At 38.7% G+C, this 27,722-nt stretch overlaps 2 protein-coding genes and 1 non-coding gene across 15 annotated transcripts; 1 reads left to right on the plus strand and 2 right to left on the minus strand.

The window, feature by feature from the left end:
* Positions 1–762: 762 nt before the first annotated feature.
* Positions 763–18,614, minus strand: MYNN (myoneurin). 6 transcript variants are annotated; one of them, XR_011255088.1, is made up of 9 exons: positions 17,934–18,614; positions 16,682–16,978; positions 12,185–12,975; positions 11,322–11,481; positions 7,826–8,004; positions 6,870–6,953; positions 5,909–5,995; positions 3,954–4,274; positions 763–2,150 (listed from the first exon to the last, which is right to left on the minus strand). XR_011255088.1 is itself a non-coding variant. In XM_069580021.1 (8 exons), exons 2-8 carry the CDS (start codon positions 16,945–16,947, stop codon positions 4,012–4,014), a joined length of 1,830 nt encoding a protein of 609 aa, XP_069436122.1. In that variant the 5' UTR covers positions 16,948–16,978; positions 17,934–18,614; the 3' UTR covers positions 3,913–4,011. The 6 variants fall into 6 exon arrangements, 3 of the variants coding, with proteins under 3 accessions (XP_069436122.1, XP_069436146.1, XP_069436134.1); XR_011255094.1 differs by having other exon boundaries at positions 16,682–16,752; positions 17,934–18,001; XR_011255092.1 differs by lacking the exon at positions 6,870–6,953.
* On the plus strand, positions 17,749–26,714 carry ACTRT3 (actin related protein T3). 8 transcript variants are annotated; one of them, XM_069580165.1, is made up of 4 exons: positions 17,749–18,067; positions 18,486–18,639; positions 24,809–25,039; positions 25,588–26,714. In XM_069580165.1, the coding sequence occupies exons 3-4, from the start codon at positions 24,852–24,854 to the stop codon at positions 26,504–26,506; spliced, it is 1,107 nt and encodes a 368-aa protein (XP_069436266.1). In that variant the 5' UTR covers positions 17,749–18,067; positions 18,486–18,639; positions 24,809–24,851; the 3' UTR covers positions 26,507–26,714. The 8 variants fall into 8 exon arrangements, with proteins under 8 accessions (XP_069436266.1, XP_069436223.1, XP_069436231.1 ...); XM_069580122.1 differs by having other exon boundaries at positions 18,026–18,067; positions 18,486–19,100; XM_069580130.1 differs by having other exon boundaries at positions 18,049–18,125.
* On the minus strand, positions 19,964–20,036 carry TRNAV-AAC (transfer RNA valine (anticodon AAC)). The gene has a single exon. It is a non-coding gene; the product is annotated as a tRNA-Val (tRNA).
* Positions 26,715–27,722: the final 1,008 nt, after the last annotated feature.

Raw genomic sequence — 27,722 nt, forward strand, 5'->3', positions numbered from 1 at the left:
AGCATGGAATCACAAGCATGTTACAAACGTGGCTGTCTACTCCCTGCCCTTTAGCATTCAACTGTAGTTGAGGGTGTGAAATCCTGGAGTGTAAACCTGGCTATCTAATCCCATTCTTCCACCACAAGTGAAAGGCAGAGGACTCTTTCAAGGTGGTAGGGGTATAGTCCTAGATGTGTCTTTGATGACTGATCTCTGCCAATACCTTTCAGATTTTCTCTCCATTCCCCTACCTCAGTTAGCTGTGAACAAATCCCTCCCAATAGCCATCTCCTCTTGCCTGCCTATCCAGGAAAGCAACAGCTCTTTCTCTGTCCATTCAATTTCTATTGACTGCTTGACATTTCCTTTCCTGCCTTCCTCTGTTATAACACTTGGCATTCAGGCCTGTCTTTCCCATTTGACTGTAAACTTAAAAGAGGAAATCATTTTGTTCATCTTTATGGCCTTATGTATTCTGATTTCAATAATCTTCTAGCATTTCAAGTAATAGCCAGATATTTTAATTCAAATTCTTGATTCATATCCATGGTGTTTATTTCAGTATATACTTCTTGAAAATAAATACCCTATTTCTGAATGACTATGTTTACATGGTCATTATCCAAATCCCTTAAGCAAATACATCACATCTCTGCTGAATGAAGTGGGGTGGGGGTTGCAGAGGCCAGGTAAGTAAATTATATCACTGTCTCAAGAAATGCTCTGATAACTATCAATAATGTTCATAAATAATGAGTAAAAATATAGAATTTACAGAAATGGCATTAAAATACAATTTATTTGGTGGTATTTCTAGCCAAATTCCAAAGACTCAAAATCTGAGTAAAAAGTGGAAAGTCATATTAAGAGCTTCATTTATCAAGAGACAATACAGGAACTTCCCTAGAGTCCAGTAGTTAGGACTCCACACTTTCACTGTCAAAGGCCCAGGTTCAATCCTTAGTCACAGAACTAAGATCCCACAAGTTGTAGGGTGCAGCCAAAAAAAAAAAAAATCAAAAAACGATACTGCCTACATACCACATATCAAGAGCCGAAAGAAAGAACACCCGGAAATGTTTAGGATAATCGTTTTCTATGTTTGGTACGCATTAAGACCACCCATGGAGCTTTTCTAGCATGTTCTGGAGACTGATTCAGAGGGCCCAAGGTGTGGTGGGTCTTGGACACAACTATTCTAAAAATGTTTTTGATGTGTATCAAATGTTAGAGCTATCGTACTAGGATATTTAAATGAGTACATGTAGATTAACTATCTTTATATAAGCACATTTCAACTATCATTTGTACAATTTCTGTAGACATGAAACATACAGAAAAGTGACAAACTACTGTTGCAACAACTGACAGGACCTTTTCTTTTGGAAAAAGATAAAACACTTTTCTAAAATCAAAATCATTCTATGAAATGAAACATAAAACATACCAGCAAAAAATCCTTTATATATAATCTATGGTTTCTTTTTTAAAAGCCTAAAATCTAACAATACAGAAGGAATTATCTAATACAAAACAAAATTAATTTAGAAAATAATTTCTTAGTAAGATCTTCAGCATTCTAAAAAGACTTTCAAAAAACATAGGAATACTTACATAATTTATAATAGACCTTTCCCGAAACACTGCACTGTAACAAATATATTTAAAGATGAACTTAACTGATAATTATGAGTGTTACAATGATAGCAGATACAACTAAAACATATGCATAGGATAGTAATACAACATTAGAAGAATGACAGGACAAAAACTCAGTCTTCAAACTTTCTTTACAAGTCGTTCTGGAAGAGCGTCATGCCATGGCAATTTAAAATAAAATTATTTTAGCTAAGAAGCAGACAATGTGATGAAGAAAAACACAATAAATCAACCTTAGCCACTCCAATCCTTTAATCTGAAAAATAATAAATGTAAAGGCTAATTTATGTAAAGACAAAATACTAATTATCATCATGTTAGAGGAAATCTGGTAACTACTACCCTTACACAATTATGACATCACTGTAGCAGTTTTTAAAAAGAAATTTTGTTCATTAGATGCTTGGATTAATGAAGATGTGAATTAAATATAACCTCTCCATTTCAGCAGACTTCTTAAAAAGGCTGAGTCTTAATTTTCTTTAATTTCTTCACATTCCAATAAATTCCTATTGAATTTAAGCCAGAATAGATTAGTTGAACATTTTTATAACTTTATAAATTGTATTTAAATCCTGTATATTAAATTAATACATATGAATAATTAGATTTCTTAGATAAGTTAAATACTAAGTTTGACGTACATTGTACAAAGGCAGTATTTCAAACTCTAAGTCAATCCCACTGGTGGCAATTTATTGTGAAAATGCTGAGTGTGCTATGAAATGGTGATCTGTACAGTTTATAAGAATTTGGTTTTATTAAGTCTTCTGGTTGGTTCCTATGACTAGGACCCCAGAGAAAACACAATTAAAGAAATCAATACCAATAGAAAACACATTAATTTTATTACAGGTGTAGTTTAAAAGCAGAAAACAAATGAGCCATAACTAATGCATGGGAGAAATAGGAAATAATGTCACAATGGTGTTTGATCAGTAGTATAAGAACAGACTTTGTGGAACTAAAAATTTAATGTCCAAAGACTAGGCAGTGAGATTAAATCAATACGTGGGGAAATAAAAAGAGCCAAGTGGTAGTAAGTATCAGAATAAATTTGAATTTTCTAAGTTCATTAAGAAGGAAAAGGACTAATGTGAAACTACAGCCACCACCAACTGTTATGGTTTAATCTATAAAAATTTCAAACTTGAAACTTATAAAAAACTCAAATATAAAATGTTTAATAAACTGGCTTTCTGATAACTCAAATGTCTACTTATAATTGAAGTTAATCTTTTAACTATTTATGAATATAAGTACCAAATTCAGAAGTCAAATGTTTTATACTATGCACTAAGTTTCTATTTAGAAAATTCTTTAGGATTTCATTTTTTTAAAAGTGCATAAGAAGTATAAGAGAAGCTTATCAAAAATTTTCAAAACTCAGTATATTTCCCTCATCTCCAATAATCTAGAAACTTATTAAAACAATCTACATCAAATTTGAAACTGCTTTTAATAAGATAAAAACACCAAATATCTATCTAAAATTCATTTTGAAAATGTAGTCTCAGATAACTCAAATCAAAAAAGTACTGACCACTGGTTTTCTCCAGAATTCTGAGTTCTACACAATAAAATTTATATCTAGTTTTCTAGTTTTTAAGAGAAGCACTTTTTGTTTCATTAGAAAAGTTACCTTCAGTGGACTATATTAATAGAGAAATAGCACAATTCTTACTCAGTACCTCAATTTTTATAGTAGAAATATGAATTTCCCCCCTCACAGTTTATATGTGAAAGTCTTCCCTTGTGGCTCAGCTGGTAAAGAATCCGCCTGCAATGTGGGAGACCTGGGTTCAATCCTTGGGTTGGGAAAATCCCCTGGAGAAGGGAAAGGCTACCCATCCCAGTATTCTGCCCTGGAGAATTCGCCAAAGAGTCAGACACGACTGAGCGAGTTTCATAGTTTATATACTGGTCTATGGAGCTTGCTAACAGCACTGTCATGGGCTGATACTATTATGGATTTTGTTTAAATTTTGAGAAGAAAAACATATTCCACAGGTCAAAACTCAATCATAAACTGATAGATTTCACTTCAGTAAATGAAAGGCAATTCTGAAATGAAAAATAGAAATGGAATTAAGGCAGCTCTGAAACAAAGTTATACTTATTCACCCCAATTAGTGCTACTGCAGTATAATTCATTCCTTTAAAAGCTGTGTGGATAACCTAGACATGAAAGCCAAACATCAAAACAAGCACTGCAGCTATGATGCAGCACCAGGTGCTTTTACTTCAGTGAATGAAAATAATGGTCACAACTCAAATGAATGGTCAATTTAATATGAATATATGCACCTTACCAGCGATGTTTATGTTTACTACCAGAGACGTCTTAGCAATTCCATATTCCTCACAAAGTCAATATAGCTGTTGTAAAAAAATCAACTGTGGCTCTGAATACCCATTCACGGCCGGCCTCAGCAACGCGTCTGGCGCAGGGGACTGGCTGTCTGTGACAGGCAGCAGCAGGTGGTGGTCCTCAGCCCCCAATGGGAGAGTCAGTGGCAAAGTCACATCAGAAGGTTTCACGTCCAGAGTTTCTGACAGAGGACTTTTTTGCATGGAGTCTTGTTCACTCAAGGGATGGTCCTCTATACTGGAATCTAGAATTTTATCTGCACCTGAAGAAGGGAAAAAATTCACTATCTTTCAAAACAAAACAAAAACCCTGAGGAACTCATCTACTTACCATTCCCATTCTAACCCCACCTTTAGTCACACTGTTTCTCTTCTGCTGATCTGCCCGTCTCATTACCTGCACAAATCCATCATGGGCCTCAAGACTAGGTTCACACATCAACTCCATTACAAAAATGGACTTAATCGCTCTAGACCAGGGTAAGCTGTTTCTTAATCACTCATTTGTCAATACTTCATATACCACCTTGGGACACCTAGCTATCTATCTTACTGCTATGTAACATCCTACTTAGGTATGCCTTGAATGCTCAACAGATGATATATTCCTTAGAGCAAATGTCTAATTATACTTCTCTACTTTCAAGTACTTCACAGTGCTACACAGATAAGTACTCTTTAATTCACTGAATGTATTAGTGAGTAATTCATATCATTCTGTGAGTTCAAGTTCAGAAGTATGGTACTTTATTTTCAGAAGAAATTCTGCACAACTCAAGGGATTAATTATGTGGCTGACTAAAGACACACTTTTCTCTTCAAATTTTCCACTAGCTTTCCCATGCTCTTGTCACTCCAAAAGTACTAACATGATTTCAATCTCACTACCCTCATTAGACAAACTTGCATACTTTTATAAACTTATAACTCTATTTTTGCCAAACTACTCTTCAGTTCAACCAGTCAAGAATACAACCTGCAGTTTCTTGTTGCAGTGACTCTCTTCACAATGTTCTCTCTGCCTGGATGAACATTTCCTTTCCCTTTTCCATCCTCCATGTTTCAGGTTCTCTAGGATTAAGCTTTCCCAATACTCATGTCAGAAGGACTTAATCTCTTCTTCAGTACTCTTATGTCTTTACCATATCCTACATTTTGTCTTGTAATCATAGTTATTTATTTAGATTCCTGGTTTCCCACACTAGACTGTAAGCTCTTTGAGGACTAGGACTACACTTTCCTAGTACCTGCATGGATACGTGTACTTTAGAGGTACTTAATAAATGCTCGTTGAATTTATGACTCACTAAAGTTTTCAGATGTTACTACCTTAATCTTTATGATGTTTACTACCAAAAACTTACTATCATCTCTACACAGTGAGGAAGATTAATTTTGTTTCTAGGCATGAAAGAATGGTAAGCATGTTGAAACTTTTTTAAGGTTTCATTTTTAAGCAACAGACTAAAAATTCTGTGGTATGGTTTTCCATTTCACATATTATGACAATTTGGGGATATCTGTTTCCCTATTTCCTCTCATACAATTTTTGGACTAGTGTTCATGGTGCTCCTTTCTCTGCATAACTACAATAAACCCCAGATAACCCAGACTCTAGTATGGGAAAGAGTGATAAACAGTTGTTTATGTATTCTTTCATTCTTGAAATTGTTCATACACCAGGTTTTTAAAGGAGAAAATATTTTAAAGCAATGTTTACTACAAGGTCAATATGGAAAGAGGGAACTCACCTGCACATTACAAAGCTACCTTCCTCATATGGGTACACCTTGTTTTAAAAAATATATATCTAATTTAAACTGCTAGAATGTGTATCTCAACATTTTAAGGAATAGCAAATGAGAGCTCCAAATTTTTAAAAAACACAAGCATTTACCAGAATGTACTTTTGTTTTGTGCTTCTTTAAATTTTTAATATCTGTGTAAGAATTTCCACATAATTCGCAGATAAATGGTCTTTCTCCTGAAAAATAAGTTAAAAAATCAAAGCTCAGTATTTCAGAAACTGCTAAGGCAAAAATACCAACGTTCATGAACACAGTGCTAACATTATTACATTATTTTAATTTCTTTCAAATTACCATTTTAATCTCTTGGCTCTAACATAGCAAAATAAAAGCTTCCATACATAGGCACTCCTTTCCTTTATGCAAAGCTTCCCTATTTCAAGGAAAAATCAAGCATTGTCACTGACAGAAACCTCAAACTAAAAAATTAAAACTCTATCAGACATTTAGTGAGTGCCAATAATATGCCAGACTCTGGCTGAGAGATGTAGCTGAGGGGGGAAAACGCACAATTATGGTTTCCACTCTCAGGTAGCTTATAAATTAGAAAACGCTTTCTATTATGAGGAATAACTTTTAGAAAGAACAGTACATTTTCAAAGTGGTCTTTTCCTTTGTTTTAAAAAACCCTGAACATTTAATATGTTCTTCATACTATCTGTATACTACCTTTTAGAATAACCTGTCATTGTTAGAATATATCCCTAAAACTTGCACACTGAATATTGTTTCCTAAGAAAATCTGATATTATCTTAGTATTACCCATCCCTTTTCATTTTTTGGCATATCTGTGCAATTTGATCCAAATCATTTAAAAACTACTGATTACCTGGAACATGTCTTAGAATCTACATAATTCTCAACCCAATTTAATCCATACTCCAAACAATAAAAAAACAAACAAATAAAAGCTGATACTCATACATTAAAATATAGCTATAGCTAGAGTATGACTAGATACCATATAGTCCATAATGGTTTAAAGTCAATGTTTACATAAAAAGAAATTAGAGAGAACAAAAAATAATACGTTCTCCCTAAACACAGACCTGTATGGGACCGAAAGTGTTTGTTGAGCTCTCCTGAGGAAATAAAACTTTTCCCACAAATACCACATATGTATGGTTTTTCACCTAGATGGAAAATAAAAGATAGCGAAGTGGTGTACTATACCAATATAATATTTATCAATTACAATAATCTATAGTAAGCTGTTCTAAAGTATTATTTTAATTAAGACCTCTTTATATTGTATTTAGAGGTATTTTCAGTGTGATCCAACTGAAATGAACATTAGTAATTATTTTACACTGTTCATATAACCTGATACTTTTTCATATAATAAAACTTTCTCCAAATATCCTTCCAGTAGACTAAAAATGGGCAAGAAGTCTGACTTTTATAAAATTAAAAACATGAAAATTCATCAATCCATATTTCAATTCTTGTTATCTACAAGATTATTAAAGGGGAATTAAAGTCACTTAGGAAGATCTATTAAAAATTACCCTATTAAAAAAGTGAAAATCTTTGAACAACAGATTTTGCTTCAAAATTGATACTTTGGGTTTTAAGTATTTATTTAATTTACAAATCTTAGAATGTTTTGTAGAAAAAGTCCTAAGAAGTTACTAAATTGATGTTCTATTGAAACTCATCCCAACCCCTTAACTTTACAGCTTTATTCCCGGGAAATGAAGCTTCAAGAGGCTAAGGAGTTTTTCTAACGCCATAAAAAATGTCTTAACTCAAACTTACATACTGTCAAAATTACCTAATTTTCATGTACATAAGTTACATGATAAAAAAAATTTCACCCAGTTTATTATTCTAGTAAATATGTCTGTTTTTACATCTAATATTTATGTGAAAATCAGAAACATAAAAAGCTTTAAGAAGCACAAACACAAAAGCCTGTAACCTACTTTTTGTAAAGGCTCAATTTCCCTTTTTCTTTCATTTACAACTGTCCTTATTTTAGGCAATCCCTGTGTCACATTCTTACCTGTATGTTTCCGAGAATGAGTGATAAGAGAACTAGAGACAGCAAATGCCTTCCCACAGGTATCACACACATAAGGCTTTTCTCCTGTATGCCTTCGAACATGGTAGGTCAATGTGCTGGCTTGGGCAAATCGCTGTCCACACCTATCACAGACATATGGCTTCTCTCCACTATGCTTCCTATTAGTAAATAATTATAGAGATATATGATGGCAAATAAAACAATCTGAAGATCATGCTACATAGCAAACTTTTCTGTACAATTTTTCATGCAGCATTTTCATTTCATCTGAACAGATCTAGAAAATGTATTTTAAATCAAGTTTTCCCCAGAAATAAAGCCACACACCTATGATCAATTAATCTGTGACAAAGGCGGCAAGACTATACAATATTGGAAAGACAGTCTCTTCAACAAATGGTGCTGGAAAACTGAACAGCTACATTAAAAAAATGAAATGGATTAAAGACCTAAATGTGAGACCAGACACTATAAAATTCCTAGAGAAAAACACAGGCAGAACACTCTGACATAAATCTCAGCAATATCTTTTTCGATCTGCCTCCCAGAATAATGGAAATAAGCACAAAAATAAACAAATGGGACCTACTTAAATGTAAAATCTTTGGCATAGCAAAGGAAACAATAAACAGAACAAAAAAGACAACCCACAGATTGGGAGAAAGTGTTTGCAAATGATGTGACCAACAAGGGATTAGTCTTGCTTAACAGCATCAAAACAACCCAATCAACAAATGGGCAGAAGACCTAAATAGACATTTCTCCAAAGGAGATACACAGATGGCCAAGAAGTACGTGAAAAGATGTTCAATATCACTATTATTAGAGAAACGGAAATCAAAACTATGACATAAAAAGAACTACAACATATCACATCACACCAGCCAGAATGTCTTATTATCAAAAAATCCATAAAGAAACGCTGAAGAGAGGCTGTGGAGAAAAGGGAACCCTCCTGCACTGTTGGCAATGTAAACTGGTACAGCCACTAGGAAGAACAGTATGGAGGCTCCTTAAAAAACTAAAGACAGAGCTACCATGCCCCTGCATGCCACTCCTGGTCATACACCAGAGAAAAACAAGATCCAAAAGGATACATGCACCCCAATGTTCACTGCAGCACTGTTTACAACAGCTGAGACATGAAAGCAACCTAAATGTCCATCTACAGGGGAATGGATAAAGACGTGATACTTTTATACAACAGAATATTACTCAGCGATCAATCAGAATGAAACGCCTTTTGCAGCAACAAGATTGGACCTAGACACTGTTACACAGACTGAAGTCAGTCAGAGAAGGAGAAATATATGAAATCCCTTATATGTGGGATCTAAAAAGAAATGATACATATGAACAGAAAGAGGCTCAACATACTTAGAGAAAGAAATTATGGTTGTGCGGGAGGGGGGTTGAGGGGAAGGATGGGAAGAAATAGTTAAGGAGTTTGGGATGGGCACGTACACACTGCTATACTGAAAATGGATAAACAAAAAGGACCTACTGCATAGAGCATGGAACTCTGCTCAATGTTATGTGGTAGCCTGGATGGGAAGGGAGTTTAGGGGAGAATGGATATATGCATATGTATGGCTGAGTCCCTTCCCTGTTCACCTGAAACTATCACAACATTGTTTATTGGCTATATTCCAATACAAAATAAAAAGTTTTAAAATAAATTTAAAAATAAAATCAACAGTTTCGATGTATAATGTCAAGAATAAATGTTTCAGTTGTTATGAAAACATTAGTTCTGAGATCAGTTCAAAGTTTTCCCATCAGCTATATGTGGTAGTCAAGTATGCCCACCATACTACAGGCAATGATTTTTGCTTGTCCATTCCCTTTCCTTAAACCTTTAGCACCCATCCTCACTCTTAGCTGATGTCCTTGCTTCTTGTTTTGCTAAGAAAAATCTTAGCAATCAGAAAAAATTTCTACATCACAAACCTCCACCTACAGGCATCTACAGAGTTTGCTTTTCTTCATAGTAGTTCTTCCTATTTGTACACGTAAGACACTATCCCCCTTGCCTACTCCAGGTTCACTCCTGAAATTTCTTCCATCCTGTATCAATTCCCTCCCCACTTTGGATTATAAAATACAAATATACTGATACATCTCCCATCTTAAAAAAAAAAAAAACCCGACCCTACCTGTTCCTCTATTTTTCTGCTCTCCTTTTGGTAAGATCCTGAGTCTCCAAGAGTTCTACTTTCATTTCTTCCCCACTAGTCTCTGCTAACACTGCTTTTGTCAAAACCACTGCTAACCTTTTACTTTGCTGAATCCAACAGTCAATTCTCAGTCCTAATCTCCCTGTCAACAGAATTTGACACAATGACGGCTCCTTTCTGAAATCACTTCCTCCACCTGGATTCTAAGATTGCCCACCATTCTGGTTTGCCTCTATTTTTGCTGTTCCTTCCTAGTCACTTCAGCTGGTTCAGCTTGGCTATCTCTCAGAACTCAAAGTTAGTGTGCCTCATGGCTCCATCTTTTGATGTCTTTTCTGTCCATCTTCATTCTCCTGGTGACCTCATCTCTAACATTATGACTTTAAATACTACCTACATGCCAATGACTCCAAATTTATGCTGCTGCTAAGTCGCTTCAGTAGTGTCTGACTCTGTGCAACCCTATAGATGGCAGCCCACCAGGCTCCTCTGATCCTGGAATTTTCCAAGCAAGAATACTGGAGTGGGTTGCCATTTCCTTCTCCACCAAATTTATGTCTTCAGCTCAAACCAGTCCCCTGACTTCCAGACTGAACCATCTCTTACACATTTCCATTCATGTATCTAAGTCATCTCAAATTTAACATGATCAGAACTCTACTCCTAAACTCCCACACTGAAACTTAAACTGCTCTATTCACAAATTCCCATTTCAGTTAATGGTAATTCCATCTTTTCATATGATCAAGCTCAAAACCTGCGTATCGTTTTTAATTCTACTCTTTTTTATACCCCACATCCAAATGTGCTGAGAATTCTGTTTGCTATACCTTTAAAGCACATGCAGAATCTGACTACCACTTGTCTCTCCCACTACTACCTTTCTGACCTGAACCATCATCCCTCTCTCGGGTTTTATCTATAGCTTCCTAACTGGTAACTTTGCTTTCACTCTTGCAATCTTACAATCTTTTGCTAACAAAGCATCCACAGTGATCTTAAATGCACATAAGTTCACATCACTTATTTCTCATTCTTAAACATAAAAGTTTCATAATGGCCTACAAAACCTTCACCTTCCGAACACCGTAACACCATTCAGACCTTATTTCCCTCCCTTACTTATTCCCCTCCAGGCATTATGGCTTCCTTCTGGTTCCTTCACTGTGCTAATAATATTGTGTGACAGTACCACAATTAGAACTCTACTGTCCTGAATTCTCATATAATAGTCTATTTAATGCTACAGTGAATGACAGACTTAAAGATCAAATGTCTTTTTTTGCTTTTATTTTTACCTTGCATGAATCTTGAGATTGCTAGAAGTTGCAAATTGTAAATTGCATACATCACATTTATAGGGTTTTTCCTCACCATGATGCATGCGACTATGGAAGACTAGCTGGCATTTCTGAGCAAATCCTTTATCACATAATTCACATTTGTATGGCTTCTCACCTAAAAGAAAAGTAAATAAAATTTGTATTTAGAAGGAAATATTGTTTTAGTTGCTTAATTCATACAAGCTTTCAAAAGAGTTCAACAGTATTAGTTTCAGTATTCAGAAAATATTAACTGCTAGAAATAAAAAAGCATATAGGATCTTCTTCCAGACTGATTATTGAAAACACCAATAGAGTTAAAAGAAATTAGTGTTTCTTATTTCCTAAGTGAAAGGTGATAAGAGAAATATATAATGCTTCTATAAAGTACAAATCTAGCATACCAATAAAGGTTGAGGAAGCAATGTACATACAATTTATGTTCAGAAGTTGACAAAGTCTAAGGAAGTAGGTAGTGAGATATGTTGGCAAAATCTGATAATCAGCCTGAGTTGTAATTACTTTTTCTCTTTATCAGTTTTAATATATTGTCTGTTAAACAGTCAGCAAGCTAGAACTTAATTTACGCTTATTTTAACTGTGAGGAAAAATGGTTTAGAGTTCACACACTGGGACTTCAGAGTATCAATTACAACAAAACAAAGAGCCATTAAATATTTGGTCACAATTACGAAGGTATTTTCAAGTCTAACATGCTCAATATTTTTATGAATCTAAGTGTAAACTAAATTTTGGACATAAATAGTCAACACTATATATTAATGTCTATATAAACATTTCAGTCACAATAATAAAAACTGTACTTCCCACAGTCTTACCTGTATGAGTTCTTACATGAGTTTTCAGCTGGTTACACTGGGTAAATGCCTTTCCACACAAGTGGCAGACATAAGGTTTGACTCCTTTATGTATTCTCATGTGCCTTCTCAAGCTGCTGGCTTCTGAAAACACTTTCCCACATGTGTTACACATTGGTTTGGCCTTGGAATACCTCTGATCCAGCTCTTCTCCAGAGCTTTCCAGTTCATAAGAGTTCTTGACACTGGCTATATTAGACATAGAGTGTTCTTTCAGAGCACAGTTTGGCTGTGATTTTCCACGTTTCCGTTTCACTGTAACAGTCTGCACAATATCTTGTGCTGGGAAAGTATTTTCCACAACTGATGTCAACTCAAGTTCTGAATTACTTCTTTGTGCAACTTGTTCTATTATAGGTGTGGACAACTTATTTGCATCGAGAAATAATTCAACAGACGCATTCTCTAAAATGTCACTGGGATATTGCACTGTTTTATTCTGCCCTGTTTTCTGGGAGTTGAAGGCCTTCTTCTTCTTTTTAGTTTGAGATGACTTCTTTGCTAAAGCTCCTTGCTTAGGATTTGCCTGAACTAAATCTGTAGACACTTCTGATTTCTCCCGACTGTTATAATCTCGCAGAGTCAGGAGACAAGTCTGTTGATTCAACTCAATGTTTCCAGTAATACTAGATATCTCTGTAGAAGAGGGATTAGCAATAAAAGCAAAATCTTCCATCTTTATTTTACATTTAGTGACCACCTCTTCCACTTTGAGATAGTCAGCAGCCTGATGGATTTCTTTAACATTCCAACTGTAAGGAAACAAGGCTAAATGACAATATTCTGATCAAAGAAAAAACGTTTCTGAAACACAACTACACAGATATTTCTGTCTTTTAAACATCTAATGAAGTAGAATGATGAAAAATGATTAACAGAACAAATTTTTAAAATTTATTCACTCAGAATGTTTAGGAAAAAACTTCAGTTTTACAGAACTTAAAAAGATAAAAGATAATGGATCATTCATATGTACAGCCATGGAAAAACAAAAATGTTAATATCTCTACTTGTTAAAAAAACACTTGGAACACAAAAATAGTTGTTGGCAACCTACTGCCTCCTCCCATTTATCCTGAGGCCTCTTCAGATAGCAACCAACTTTTCTTTATTTGTAATTAGAAGAGTCTTACAACTATTATCTTCCTCTGCTCCCCTATGAGGAACCTGAACAGTATTTCTTGAAACTTCCTGTGTACTTGAATTACCCAGGCATTTGTTAAATGTAGATTCAGATTCAGTAGGTCTGTTTTGGGGCCCAAGCATGTGCATTTCTAACACACTCCCTGGTGATGCCAATGCTGCTGGCCCATGGATCACAGCTGAAGGAACAAGGTTTTAGAATGCACTAAGCTCTCTCTAGAAACATTCCCACCTTTTTTGTGTTTGATATTCAGCATAAACTAGCTGGAAAATTTGTCATATTAGAGTTATGTAGAAAAATTTAATGTTCAATTTGAATGTTCAACATTCAAATCAATATTTATTGAGCACCTACCATGTGTGGTACTCAGAGGGATATTAAGACATATCAAATAGACTCTGCCCACCAGAAGTTTACAATGCAGGGGAAGGCTGGCTGTTCACTTACATTAACAATGGCTCTGTGCTACCAGCTGACTTAATTAGGGTAAGTCAGCATCTTTGGGGGCTTCAATTTTCCTAGTTGTAAAGTCAGAAAGCTGAGTTGGTATTAATACCAAAAACATGCCCATTTAATTATTTGAGAATGAATATATACTTAACACACACACACACACACACACACACATATATACACCCTCAAGTAACCCTCCTATTTGTCCTTTTCTCCAGAAAGAAATTTTTTTCAGAAAACATTAAGTAGATTTATAGACTAGTCTGGAAACCTAATCACCAGTTTTAGTGAACATTTTATTCTGGGAAAATCCATCCCAAATTCCTAAATATACTACAAACTTTTGGACAATTATATGTTTGCAAAATGACTTCCTTAGCTAAGAATACATTACTTACTCTATTCTTATGGCCTTTGGCTATAATTTTGGAACAAATAAGGGATGATCTCTGTAATCAAGTTAACTCTCTGTGTGCAAAGGTACAGTATGAATGCCCCCAAAATAAATACAATCTTATTAGTCTTCCATATGAATTTCTTTGCATGTATATACCACTTAGTCTGTAAAAACATTGTTTCTTAAGCATTTTAATTGATTTTGTTACACATTCTATTATTAAATTACAAAAAGTGAGAGACACTATTAGAATGAAACCCAAATTTATTCTATCACTTAATATACCAAGGTCTCAAATTACAATTGTTCTTAGTAAATGAACCACAAACTAGGTAAGATAACCTTTAAGACCACTACAAACTTGTACTGAATCACACACGAACTGTTCAGAACTGAAACTGTAATTCATACAAATTATTTACCTATTTCATTGATAGCCTATAAGCTCAGTTACAGTTAAAAAAATCAATTAGCATTTGTTCATGTCAATAACTGATTTGTTTTTGTTTATTAGCATGAAGTTAAAAGTGTTTGCAAACTTGATTTCATCTTTTGAACAGTCACTGAAAATCATTTATTACCTATGCCAGATATATGGCTAACTGCTTTATATGAGTAACTATTTTACATACAAAGGATCAGAGGTTCAAAGTAACTCATCTAAGATCACAGAGCATTAAAACTAAGATTTGAGCAAGGAAACTAGCTCCTGAGTCCTCTTAATTCTTTATTATTCTGTTTTCTTAATAAGTTGTACAGACTTTCTATTTTTGGTCTATATCTTCTCTTACATTTGTAGCTGGGCTCAAACAATTAACTCCCCAGCTCTCCAGGAAAGATGTATATCAAAAAAGACTGAACCAAACATCTGGCTCTTCTTCACACTGGTCCTCTGCATGAAAGCTCAAAGTAAGCTGCCCTTCAGTGTGTTCAAATCAATTCAAGATTTTCTGGCAAAGTTAACTGAGAAAAGGTAATCACTAAATTAAAGATCAACCAAAATTCACTGGTTTTGTGATTGTTTATTTTATATTACACATTCTAAACTTCTAGATCAAAGACGCTTCTATAGCCAAATATTCAGTAAACTTAATATCATGTGACATATATCTGTGACACTGCTGTTCCTTTAAGCAACTTATACAGAAGTGACATAAAAATTCCATTACATCAAAATTTAAAAGTAATCCCAAACAGCATGAATGATTCCTTTTTAATAGGATTAAGGAAAATCCTGATTCCAGCTTTTCAGAGAAATATATTTTCATGATAAGCTGCAATGTAAAAAAAGGGAAGGATTTTGTTTAATGTGAACACATATGTATCTATAGAGATCGTCTGGAAAACAATGTAAGAATATTTATCAAAGTGTTAAGAGTGATTATCCGTGTGTGGCAGAATTTCAGATGTTTCCTTTTTTATTTTTTTCCTTAATTTTTCTCCAATAAATGTGGATTCAAAGGATTTGGAGAGTAGGATAGAAAAGAAGAAATAAAGGAAGGAAACTAATGTTCACTGGGAGACAGTAAATCCTAAATTTTCACAGTTAACCCATGTAGTTATTATCATCTCATTTTTTCAGATGGAGAAACTGAGGCCTAGGGAGGATGTATATTGATCCAAGAGACATAGTGACTGACAGGCAAGATCTAATTCTAAAGTTCATAGCTGTGCTATGTCAGATGGTGACCTATTCATGTTTACACTTTCAAAAAAGCTGGAGAAAAGAAGGCGAGAGTAATTTGATGGGTTTCCCTTTCCTTTTATCCCCATCGCCTTTCTCTACAACAACCAGTAAACATATTAATTAGTATTAATCTAACTACACAGTTCATCGAAAATGAAAGACAAAATGCCTGAGTTACAAAATGTTCTTCAGAACCTACTTCTTGTCAGTGCAGTGACAGCATTCAACATCTCAGAGAAGCATTCTAGCCAACTTAAACGTTGTATTTTTCTGAATCAAAATCAGGAAGAGGTCCTGCATGTTGCTATTTATGGCTAGAAAAGAGGGCACTATTAAAGAACAGACTTTTTCTTCTTTCTCCACCTATATCTCCCACCCAAACATCTTATGAGGTAGAGGATGAAGAGTAAGAGAGAAGACCAGAGGGAACCTAAAGACCAAAAAGCAAGGGGAAACTGGAATTAAATGAAAATTCATATTTCTGTTTCGATCTTTAAGTTTCCATTCCTCAAAATACATACCTTGTTTCAGTAGATAAGTCAAATCTGTCAAAAAACATGCTGTAGTTCTATGAACATCTCTACTTTTTGTGCTTATGAAATGTAGTCTGTTTACTGCAAACCAGTGATATTGACCTCTTTATTAAAAACAACACTGGGCACATCAGTATTTGAAGACTGAGAGTTCAGGGACTGAATGGAAAAAATACTAATCTGCTTTAGCTCAAGACTATTGACCAGCTTTTGTAAGTGGAAAGAAATAACATAGGTACCTTACCTGTCAAGATTTAAAGTTCCTGTGTATATAAACTCCAACAGTTTCTGAAATCCATCAGCCTTCACCTGACTCTGATCAAGAAAGACATTGTTCTCAGAAGTGCTCCTGTAGATTGCACCAAAATATTCACTAAACGAGGCAAGCACATTCCTGTGAGCTTTAAACTGGAATTCCCCAATGACTATGGTGCAGTCACAAAGAAAACCTGCTTCCCGTTGTTTGTTCAGTCTCTCTAAAAGGTGCTCACAGTGGTGCGAATACTGCATTTTGATATCGGAATCGAATTCTATCCTTGTTCTAAAAAAACAAGAGAGAGAGTAAATCAGCACCACTAAATTTTCATCAAACTTTTCTCCCAAGCCATTGGTGAATAAAGAGACATAGAATCCAAACAAGAACAAAGCCTGTTCTCATTTTACGTCCCCAGAAAATTCTTACCAAGCAAATACGGATAAAAATGCCGAAGGGACAAAAATCCTTCCTAGTTTTTATTTCATCTTGGTCAACTAACACAAACCTTTGGACACGTCAACAAATGACGATGTGTGAAAACATTTCCACAAAGTGAAACAAAAAAAAGCACCGCAAAATTTCACACTTCTACATCACAGAGTCGGACACGACTGAGCGACTGAACTGAAGTGAACTGATCATCAGTTGAACCTTCAGTTTCAAGCTCAGTGGGCACATGTAAATTACGAAAAAACAACAAAAAAAATTAATAAACCACTAAGAAATGATTCCTTGGGACAAACGGTCAAAGGACATGGTAGGAATTCGTTAAAATTTTCTCAAGTGCCTCTCTGCCTTTCGACTAAGTGTAAAACTGCTCTCAAATTGCCGAAACCCGTTACCTTCCGCAAAGCATACAGTAGCTTAAATGAAAGGCGGGTGCCGGAGGGGGCGGAGAACCAGCACAAGGGCCAAAAGTTTTCAAAGATCTGGTCACCCGCCCCGAGGAGGCCACGCTCCTCCCTACCACCACCCCCGTCTACTGGAGGCCGCAAGGGAAAGTGACAGTAAAAGCCGGTCTCTCCCGACTTCCGCCTTCCTGCCCTTCGCCCGGCTCCCACTCCCCCAATTCCCACGGCAGAGGTTGTGGCCAAGGCCAACATCGGGGCTGCCTCGCCCTAGCTTTCCACCCTAACACCTTCACTCCGGCCTGAATGCGAACTCCACGGAGCCTGCCCTCCAATGCCCCAAGGTCTGGAGAGAGCGGGAATAGCGGCCTGGGGGCAAAAATAGAACTCACCTATAGAAACCCGAGGGGGAACACAGTTTCTTTAGTCTCTCTCCGCCATCTTGGAAGGACGTCACCACGCCACGCTCCGCCTTTTCCCTGCTTCCTCCACGATGACGTCACATCCGGCTCCGGGCGATCCGCGTGTACGCAGTAGGCTCTAGGACCCTGGAGGTCCAACAGCAGCCTGAGAGTAGCAGGCTGGTACATAGAGACCCCGCTACTTCGCACACCGGGAACACCCGGAAACAGGGAGAGTCTTGGCTAGGAGACTAAGGGCTCTCTTACGGAACCAAGCCTGTTGTCCTCACCTTGAGCATTCTAGATAGTCAGCATCTCGCGCTCGGCCTGCGTTTTGCGCGGAGGCTGAGCCGCGCTGCCCTGCGGGCTGCTTTCCAGGAGCCAAATTGTGCATTGTATGCTGGGGTTTATAGTTAGTTGCTCGTCTTCTCCCTTTATCCTCCACTTCCTTGAGGCCCACGAGTGGGAATAGCTATCTTGTGTACTCCGGCTCTCGGCCATGGGAATTTTGTAGCTGAGACTGATCACCCCTTTTTATTTTAGGTACTGCCGGAAAGCTCTTGGGAAACTATGAGTCTTGTTTGCATCAGCCAACTGGAGCCCAGTATCCAGGATACCCTTACCTGGTGATAGAAGTCTGAGATGCAAGAAAGCGGCGCAAAGCAGTAGGGCACACTGGGCATGCGCTTAAGGAAAGGTGGGCTTTATACCGGAAAAGGTTCTGCTTGTGGACTACTGCTGCTGTTGCTGCTAAGTCGCTTCAGTCGTGTCCGACCCTGTGCGACCCCATAGACAGCAGCCCACCAGGCTCCCCCGTCCCTGGAATTCTCCAGGCAAGAACACTGAAGTGTGTTGCCATTTCCTTCTCCAGTGCGTGAAAGTGAAAAGTGAAAGTGAAGTCGCTCAGTCCTGTCAGACTCTTGGCGACTTATGGACTGCAGCCTACCGGGCTCCTCCACCCATGGGATACTGGAGAGTGGGCCTGTAGACTAGAAAACATTTAATACAATCATTTGCATTCTATGCAGATTTTTGTACAGTGAGGGAAGCTTGGCCGGCTACATACAGTCCATGGGGTAGGAAAGAGACAGGACTGAGCACGCGGTCAACCACAGTGACGGAAAGGTTATCTCCGTGATTTAAAAAGACGTACAAACGGTACGTGCTGATATGTTAGGGTGAGTTCTTTCATGCTACTCGCGGACATCAAAAAATCTAAGAAAACCCAAAACTTCAGCTTTTTTTTTTTTCCTTGTTAAAAGTTGTGTCAGGACCATGGGAAATTTGCTCACGACTTTATTTTAAAGAACATTGTAAACTTGAATTTATTCTTTTTTTTTCTCGAGATTTGTTTTACAACCAGATTTTGTTTGCTCTCTTAGTAAATTATTTCGACTCGGTAAGAACCATGTTTATGGTGGGGGGTGGGGGGGAAGTCCCACAACCGTTAGGTTTATAAGGGAAAAAAATGAGGCTGGTTCTTTCTTGATTTCGTCTTGTCTCTGAGAAATTTTCTGATTATTTATTTTTGTCGGAATCATTTTTCGTAATTTGTTAATTGAGGGATAGCTGTGAGTCTATACTAGGTGTCAAACAGGAAGTATGTGAAAGACCGCAAAACATGGTCTCTGGCATTTAGAAAAATCAACAATCTCAATGGGAAAACTAATGGAAAACCGAATGACTTGTAATACAAAGAGTGCTGAGGTGACAGGGATTACCAGTTTTTACCCTGCGTTTAATTACTCTTACTAGGCTGTACATTAGTTTTTCAGTATCAGGTTGTGAATTGAATTTAAAAACAGTTGTTTAAACTCTGGAACCCTTCTTCCACGTGCAAGCCATTAATAAGAATATTTGTCAAATAAACTCCACGTAGAAAATTCAAATTCCCAAGGTACTGCAAATATTCATCAGAATTTTGCTTTTTAAAAGGGTAAGAAAAGAAGGATCACAGTCTCTTGTTAAAAGAAATGAGAAAAGGGGAAATCACAGGCTCCTGTTAAAAAAGAAATGAAAACTGTTTCCGCCCGGTTTCGAACCGGGGACCTTTCGCGTGTTAGGCGAACGTGATAACCACTACACTACGGAAACCTCCCTGTAAAAAGGGCTTGAGAAACTCCCTCATAGTTCTTCATAGCTCTGCTGTACCACGCGGTTCACAAAACTAGCCGTAACTTTTAACAAAAGAACAAAGAAACCCCAACGGAAAATAACCGTAAGTCCAGTTAAATAGTGCTACCATTTCAAAAGTTGGAATTTACGTACATTGTTTTCAAAGCCCCTAGTTAGAAACTGAGCATCCGTTAGTTGGCCCTTCTTTGAGCTTTACTTTCTTCTATGGAAAAGAAGTGTATTAGCTTCTTTGTTGCTGAGTGTCTTGGGTGTGTTTCGGGGCTTGGGCTGGCTAGGAAGAGGCTACTGCACTTGGATCCTGGAGTCCTCTCTCACGCAGGGGCGGGCGGGGGGGGGGGGGGGGGGGCGACCAAACTCCCTAGCCCTGAACTTAGCTTTTAGAGAGAAAGCGACGCTTTCAGCCTCTGGTGGAAGGATGTGTAGTTTGGTTTTGAATTTCCTTCCTTGCTTCTGCACTAGTTTTAGAGAGTACTTAGATTTAAAATCTTCTATCAGTTCAGTGCAGTTCAGTCGTTTAGTCGTATCTGACTCTTTGCGACCCCATGAATCGCAGCACACCAGGCCTCCCTGTCCATCACCAACTCCCAGAGTTCACTCACTCATGTCCATGGAGTCAGTGATGCCATCCAGCCATCCCATCCTCTGTCGTCCCCTTCTCCTCCTGCCCCCAATCCCTCCCAGCATCAGAGTCTTTTCCAATGAGTCAACTCTTTGCATGACGTGGCCAAAGTACTGGAGTTTCAGCTTTAGCATCATTCCTTCCAAAGAAATCCCAGGGTTGATCTCCTTCAGAATGGACTGGTTGGATCTCCTTGCAGTCCAAGGGACCCTCAAGTCTTCTCCAACACCACAGTTCAAAAGCATCAATTCTTTGGCGCTCAGCCTTCTTCACAGTCCAACTCTCACATCCATACACGATCACAGGAAAAACCATAGCCTTGACTAGACGGACCTTAGTCGGCAAAGTAATGTCTCTGCTTTTGAACATGTTGTCTAGATTGGTCATAACTTTTCTTCCAAGGAGTAAGTGTCTTTTAATTTCATGGCTGCAATCACCATCTGCAGTGATTTTGGAGCCCCCAAAAATAAACTCTGACACTGTTTCCACTGCTTCCCAAACTATTTCCCATGAAGTGATGGGACCAGATGCCATGATCTTCGTTTTCTGAATGTTCAGCTTTAGGCCAACTTTTTCACTCTCCACTTTCACTTTCATCAAGAGGCTTTTTAGTTCCTCTTCACTTTCTGCCATAAGGGTGGTGTCATCTGCATATCTGAGGTTATTGATATTACTCCCAGCAATCTTGATTCCAGGTTGTGTTTTTTCCAGTCCAGCATTTCTCATGATGTACTCTGCATATAAGTTAAATAAGCAGGGTGACAATGTACAGCCTTGACACACTCCTTTTCCTGTTTGCAACCAGTCTGTTGTTCCATGTCCAGTTCTAACTGTTGCTTCCTGACCTGCATACAGATTTCTCAAGAGGCAGGTCAGGTGGTCTGGTATTCCCATCTCTTTCAGAATTTTCCACAGTTTCTTGTGATCCACACAGTCAAACACTTTGATAGTCAATAAAGCAGAAATAGATGTTTCTCTGGAACTCTGTTGCTTTTTCCATGATCCAGCGGATGTTGGCAATTTGATCTCTGGTTCCTCTGCCTTTTCTAAAACCAGCTTGAACATCAGGAAGTTCACAGCTCATGTACTGCTGAAGCCTGGCTTGGAGAATTTTGAGCATTACTTTACTAGCATGTGAGATGAGTACAATTGTGTGGTAGTTTGAGCATTCTTTGGCATTGCCTTTCTTTGGAATTGGAATGAAAACTGACCTTTTCCAGTGCTGTGGCCACCGCTGAGTTTTCCAAATTTGCTGACATATTGAGTGCAGCACTTTCACAGCATCATCTTTCAGGATTTGAAACAGCTCAACTGGAATTCCATCACCTCCACTAGCTTTGTTCGTAGTGATGCTTTCTAAGGCCCACTTGACTTCACATTCCAAGATGTCTGGCTCTAGATTAGTGATCCCACCATCATGATTATCTGGGTCATGAAGATCTTTTTTGTACAGTTCTTCTGTGTATTCTTGCCACCTCTTCTTAATATCTTCTGCTTCTGTTAGGTCCATACCATTTCTGTCCTTTATTGAGCCCATCTTTGCATGAAATGTTTCCTTGGTATCTCTAATTTTCTTGAAGAGATCTCTAGTCTTTCCCATTCTGTTGTTTTTCTCTATTTCTTTGCATTGAACACTGAAGAAGGCTTTCTTATCTCTTCTTGCTATTCTCTGGAACTCTGCATTCAGATGCTTATATCTTTCCTTTTCTCCTTTGCTTTTCGCCTCTTCTTTTCACAGCTATTTGTAAGGCCTCCCCAGACAGCGATTTTGCTGTTTTGCATTTCTTTTCCATGGGGATGGTCTTGATCCCTGTCTCCTGTACAGTGTCACGAACCTCATACCATAGTTCATCAGGCACTCTATCTATCAAATCTAAGCCCTTAAATCTATTTCTAACTTCCACTGTATAATCATAAGGGATTTGATTTAGGTCATACCTGAATGGTCTGGCGGTTTTCCCTACTTTCTTCAATTTGAGTCTGAATTTGGTAATAAGGAGTTCATGATCTGAGCCACAGTCAGCTCCTGGTCTTGTTTTTGTTGACTGTATAGAACTTTTCCATCTTTGGCTGCAAAGAATATAATGAATCTGATTTCAGTGTTGACCATCTGGTGATGTCCATGTGTAGAGTCTTCTCTTGTGTTGTTGGAAGAGGGTGTTTGCTATGACCAGTGCATTTTGTTGGCAAAACTCTATTAGTCTTTGCCCTGCTTCATTCCACATTCCAAGGCCAAATTTGCCTGTTACTCCAGGTGTTTCTTGACTTCCTACTTTTGCATTCCAGTCCCATATAATGAAAAGGACATCTTTTTTGGGTGTTACTTCTAAAAGGTCTTGTAGGTCTTCACATAGAACCATTCAACTTCAGCTTCTTCAGCATGACTGGTTGGGGCATAGACCTGGATAACTGTGATATTGGATGGTTTGCCTTGGAGACGAACAGAGATCATTCTGTCGTTTTTGAGATTGCATCCAAGTACTGCATTTTAGACTCTTTTGTTGACCATGATGGCTACTCCATTTCTTCTGAGGGATTCCTTCCCACAGTAGTAGATATAATGGTCACCTGAGCAAAATGATAGGATACTGAAAGAGGAACTCCCCAGGTCAGTAGGTGCCCAATATGCTACTGGAGATCAATGGAGAAATCACTCCAGAAAGAATGAAGGGATGGAGCCAAAGCAAAACATCCACCCAGCAGTGGATGTTACTGGTGATAGAAGCAAGGTCTGATGCTGTAAAGAGCAATATTGCATGGGAACCTGGAATGTAAGGTCCATGAATCAAGGCAAATTGGAAGTGGTCAAACAAGAGATGGCAAGAGTGAACGTCGACATTCTAGGAATCAGCGAACTAAAATGGACTGGAATGGGTGAATTTAAATCTTCTATATGGTGTGCAAAATTCAGGGTTGTTTTTTTTTAATCAGACACCAAGATGTACTTTTTGCCGCACAGCGTGCATATATCTTCTAAGCCTGAACTTCTTATGACCTAAGTAATATCGTTTATTCTGAAAAGAAGCAGATACACCCTTAAAAATCAGTAATTTTTAGGGAATGAGAGTGAGCTTCCATTTTACGCCGGGGGTGAGGATTGGAGGAGTAATCTGATGGGATTACTAAAAAAAAATTAAAAGTGAGATGGTACTATTTCGGTTTTGAGTACACTTTGTTTAGAAACCACGGAGAAAGAAACAAAGTATTGCCGATTATGTATAGATATAATTTATGTTAAATACACTTTAAATCCTGGCACTTTTCCCCTTTCTCCTTTTGGAAATTGACAAAGTTCTCTTTCAGGAAGTTGAAAAGCGTGAATCGTGCCCCGCCTTATACAAAACTTTCCCTGTTCAAATCTCTGCACCTTTTGTCAATTTCAAGGGCGCATCTGAGAACTTCCCGCAGGACCCTGGACAGGCATGTATTAACCAGAATCTACATTCTGGTAAAGACCCACTCCAGCGTTCTTGCCTGGAGAATCCCAGGGATGGGGGAGCCTGGTGGGCTGCCGTCTATGGGGTCACACAGAGTCGGACACGACTGAAGTGACTTAGCAGCAGCAGCAGCAGATGGTAAAGAGTCTGCCTGCAGTGCAGGAGGCCCGGGTTCGATCCCTGGGTCAGGAAGATCCCCTGGAGAAGGAAATGGCAACCCACTACAGTATCCTTGCCTGGAAAATTCCATGAAGGCGCCTGTACAGGCCATGGGGTCGCAAAGAGTCGGACTCGACTGAGTGACTTCATCTTAATGACGTTAAGAAATAAAAGGTTTTTACAGCTCATGGAGATATTAGAGATAGCCTTTTGTGAAGCCTTTTTTTTATTAAGCTTTTGGGGAAGAAAGTCAGGTTTTCCTGATATTGGTATTCCTGGATTCCAAGGGGGTGAGGAGTGGTCCAGGCCCACGCAATTGTAAGTTGCACTTTAGAGCGCACCTTGCATCCATTGAGCCCTCTGCCTGGGACTCTCTTGCCCCCAACCCCTCCCCCGCTCCCCCCGACCCCTTCCCTAGCCCGCCCGGCTCAGACCCATGGGGCGGTGCCAGGGCCTCTATGACGCGGGGTTCCAGGAACTGAGACCCCGCACATCACTCTCCTCGCTCCCCGCAGCCACGGCAGTCCGAGCAGCCGGGAGACAGGAGGCGGCGGCGGCATGAGCTACTACCAGCTACCAGTGGTGATCGACAACGGCTCAGGAGTGATCAAGGCGGGCCTGGCCGGGTCCCGGGAGCCTCAGTTTGTCTACTCGAACATTGTGGGCCGCGCCAAAGGCGTCGAGGGCGCGCAGGAAGTGTGCGTGGGAGACCAAGCGGAGCGGCGGAGAAGCTCACTTTCCATCAGGTACCGCCTTCTCCCGGCGGGCAGGACCGGGTGGAGGGGAAGGTGGGAGAACCCAGAGGAGGGACCGAGGCTAGAGAAAGGATAAAAAGCGAGTAACGAGAGTCTCTGCCAGGCAGCGTTATTGCAAACGCTTGAGCACAAATCTCTGAGTGTACCACATACCTAAAGAGTGAACATTACTTGCTCTTTGTATCTATTCGAATATATTCAAATATATAAACATCGTTCATAAAATACAAGTTCATTTAGAAATGTTAATTCCTGGTACCTTTGTCATTTGGGCTTTTTGTTTTCAGCTAACTGATATGAAAACTACTATTATGTGAAGATCTCCCTATTTTCTTTTTAATTAAAAAGGGTATTCCAAAGGGACAGGGAAGATGGAAATCAACAAAAAATTTCAGAGGAAGGTAGCTAGGCTATCTTTTGCTGGCAGTCACCACCCATAAAGGGATACTGTTAATAAATATGAGGATTAACCCAAGTTTGAAGAGAGTGAAAACTGGAAAAATTTAAAGCTCCCATATATCTTCTTGCTCTTCTTACAGCTACCCAGTGGAACGTGGTCTCATTACTTCGTGGGGGGACATGGAGATCATGTGGCAGCATATCTATGATGACAACCTCGGGCTAAAGCCCTGTGATGGCCCAGTCTTGATTACAGAGTCAGCACTGAACCCACTGGCCAACCGGCAACGGGTCACTGAGGTGTTTTTTGAGCATCTGGAGGTTCCTGCTTTCTTTATGTCCATCCAGGGGGTGCTAGCTCTCTTTGCAGCTGGCTTCACAACTGGCTTTGTGCTGAATTCAGGTGCTGGGGTTACCCAGTGTGTACCCATCTTTGAGGGTTACTGTCTGCCTCATGGTGTCCAGCAACTAGATCTGGCAGGTCTTGACCTCACCAACCACCTCATGATGCTGCTGAAGGAGAAGGGCATCATGCTGCTTCATGCTTCAGACAGAAAGATCATCACAGACATTAAGGAAACCTATTGCTATGTGGCAATGAACTTTGAAGAAGAAAAGGCCAAGAAAGCTGCCTGTATAGAGAAGATTTACCAACTACCTGATGGGAAGAAGTTCAAGCTCCATAACCAGCTCTTTCATTGTCCAGAGGCCCTCTTCTCTCCAAGTCTCATGCACCTTGAGACCCCTGGCATTGATAAGATGTGCTTCAGCAGCATAATGAAATGCGATACAGATCTGAGGAATGCTTTTTTCTCCAATATTATCCTTGCTGGGGGATCAACCTCTTTCCCTGGTTTAGATAAACGTCTAGTTAAGGATATAGCAAAGATGGTGCCTGCCAACACCCCTGTGCAGGTTATTGCTCCCCCAGAAAGGAAAATATCAGTGTGGATGGGAGGCTCTATTCTTGCATCCCTGTCTGCCTTCCAGGACATGTGGATCACTGCTGCAGAATATAAAGAAGTTGGACCCAATATAGTACACCAGAGATGCTTCTGACTACAGATAACATGGTTAGGAGAAAATGTTTTGGGTATATGTGATAGAAAACTTTGGATATTATATGTTTCTGGGAAAACAAAATATTTCAGTTATTGGAATGTCCATGTCTCTCTTGTATTTCTATAACGGGGGGAAATAATGGAGAAGCAGTCAAATAACAGATGCTTACTGAGTTGAACCAAATTAAATGCTCGTGCTAAGTTTCTTCAGTTGTATCTTCACTCTTCATGACCCCATAGATTGTAGCCCACCAGGCACCTCTGTCCATGGAATTCTCCAGGCCAGAATACTGGAGTGCGTTGTCATTCCCCACTCCAGGGTATCTTCCTGACCCAGGGATTGAACCCATGTCTCATTTCTTTTGCATTGGCAGGCCAGTTCTTTATCACTAGCGCTACCTGGGAAGCAAGTTAAATGCTAGAGGAGACATTATTCTTGACCTTGGAGATCTCACATTTCCTTTAGAGGAAGAGAGCAATTTGTGGTACAACATAGTATATGCCAAATGAGTGATATAGCTTTCAGTTTGTTGAAGTTTATGAAAGGAAGGTTGCTATGAGGGAAGATTTCATAGCAGAGGGAAGCCTTCCCTGCTGGCTCAGATGGTTAAGTGTCTGTCTACAATGTGGGAGACCCGGGTTTGATCCCTGGGTAAGGAAGATCCCCTGGAGAAGGAAATGGCAATCCACTCCAGTACTACTGCCTGGAAAATCCCATGGACAGAGGAGCCTGGTAGGCTACAGCCCATGGGGTCGCAAAGAGTCAGACACAACTAAGCGAATTTACCTTTACCTAGGATGGGCATGGCAGGGTGAAAAAAAAGGGCAGATATTCAGAAGAGCATAATGGAAATGAGTAAGAGTCTAGATATGAGGATAAACAAAGCATATTCAAGGCATGTTTAATACACTGGTTTAGTTAAAATGAAGAGCTCTTATTGAACAGATTAAGAGCAATGACTAGGATTGTAAATTAAGGCCAGAGGCTGGAAGGCTTTGTTTTAAATGTTGTATAGGTAAAAGATTTGAAAACAGGAGACGTAAAGAAATTAAGATGAATGTAGTGGTAGTTGGGAGGATAAATTGCCCTGGGAAAGGCCCTGTAGATTCAATGATCAATTAAAAAGTTATTAGTCTAGATATAAAGAAGTCTCACACTCAAGATTATAAGCAAGAAATGAAAAACTGACAAGTCTTGGCACTTAATTAGTTAT

This window comes from Ovis canadensis, chromosome 1 (assembly GCF_042477335.2).
Source record: "Ovis canadensis isolate MfBH-ARS-UI-01 breed Bighorn chromosome 1, ARS-UI_OviCan_v2, whole genome shotgun sequence".
NCBI classification, from domain to species: Eukaryota; Metazoa; Chordata; class Mammalia; order Artiodactyla; family Bovidae; genus Ovis; species Ovis canadensis.

Coding starts and splice junctions, on each gene's coding strand:
- ACTRT3 (XM_069580103.1), top strand. CDS start 24,448: ATGACGTTAAGAAATAAAAGGTTTTTACAGCTCATGGAGATATTAGAG. Junction 24,612..24,808: donor TGGTCCAGGCCCACGCAATT/GTAAGTTGCACT, acceptor CGCTCCCCGCAG/CCACGGCAGTCCGAGCAGCC. Junction 25,040..25,587: donor AGAAGCTCACTTTCCATCAG/GTACCGCCTTCT, acceptor CTCTTCTTACAG/CTACCCAGTGGAACGTGGTC.
- MYNN (XM_069580021.1), bottom strand. CDS start 16,947: ATGCAGTATTCGCACCACTGTGAGCACCTTTTAGAGAGACTGAACAAA. Junction 12,976..16,681: donor GGAACTTTAAATCTTGACAG/GTAAGGTACCTA, acceptor GTTTCCTTACAG/TTGGAATGTTAAAGAAATCC. Junction 4,275..5,908: donor CAAAACAAAAGTACATTCTG/GTAAATGCTTGT, acceptor TCCCTTCTTCAG/GTGCAGATAAAATTCTAGAT.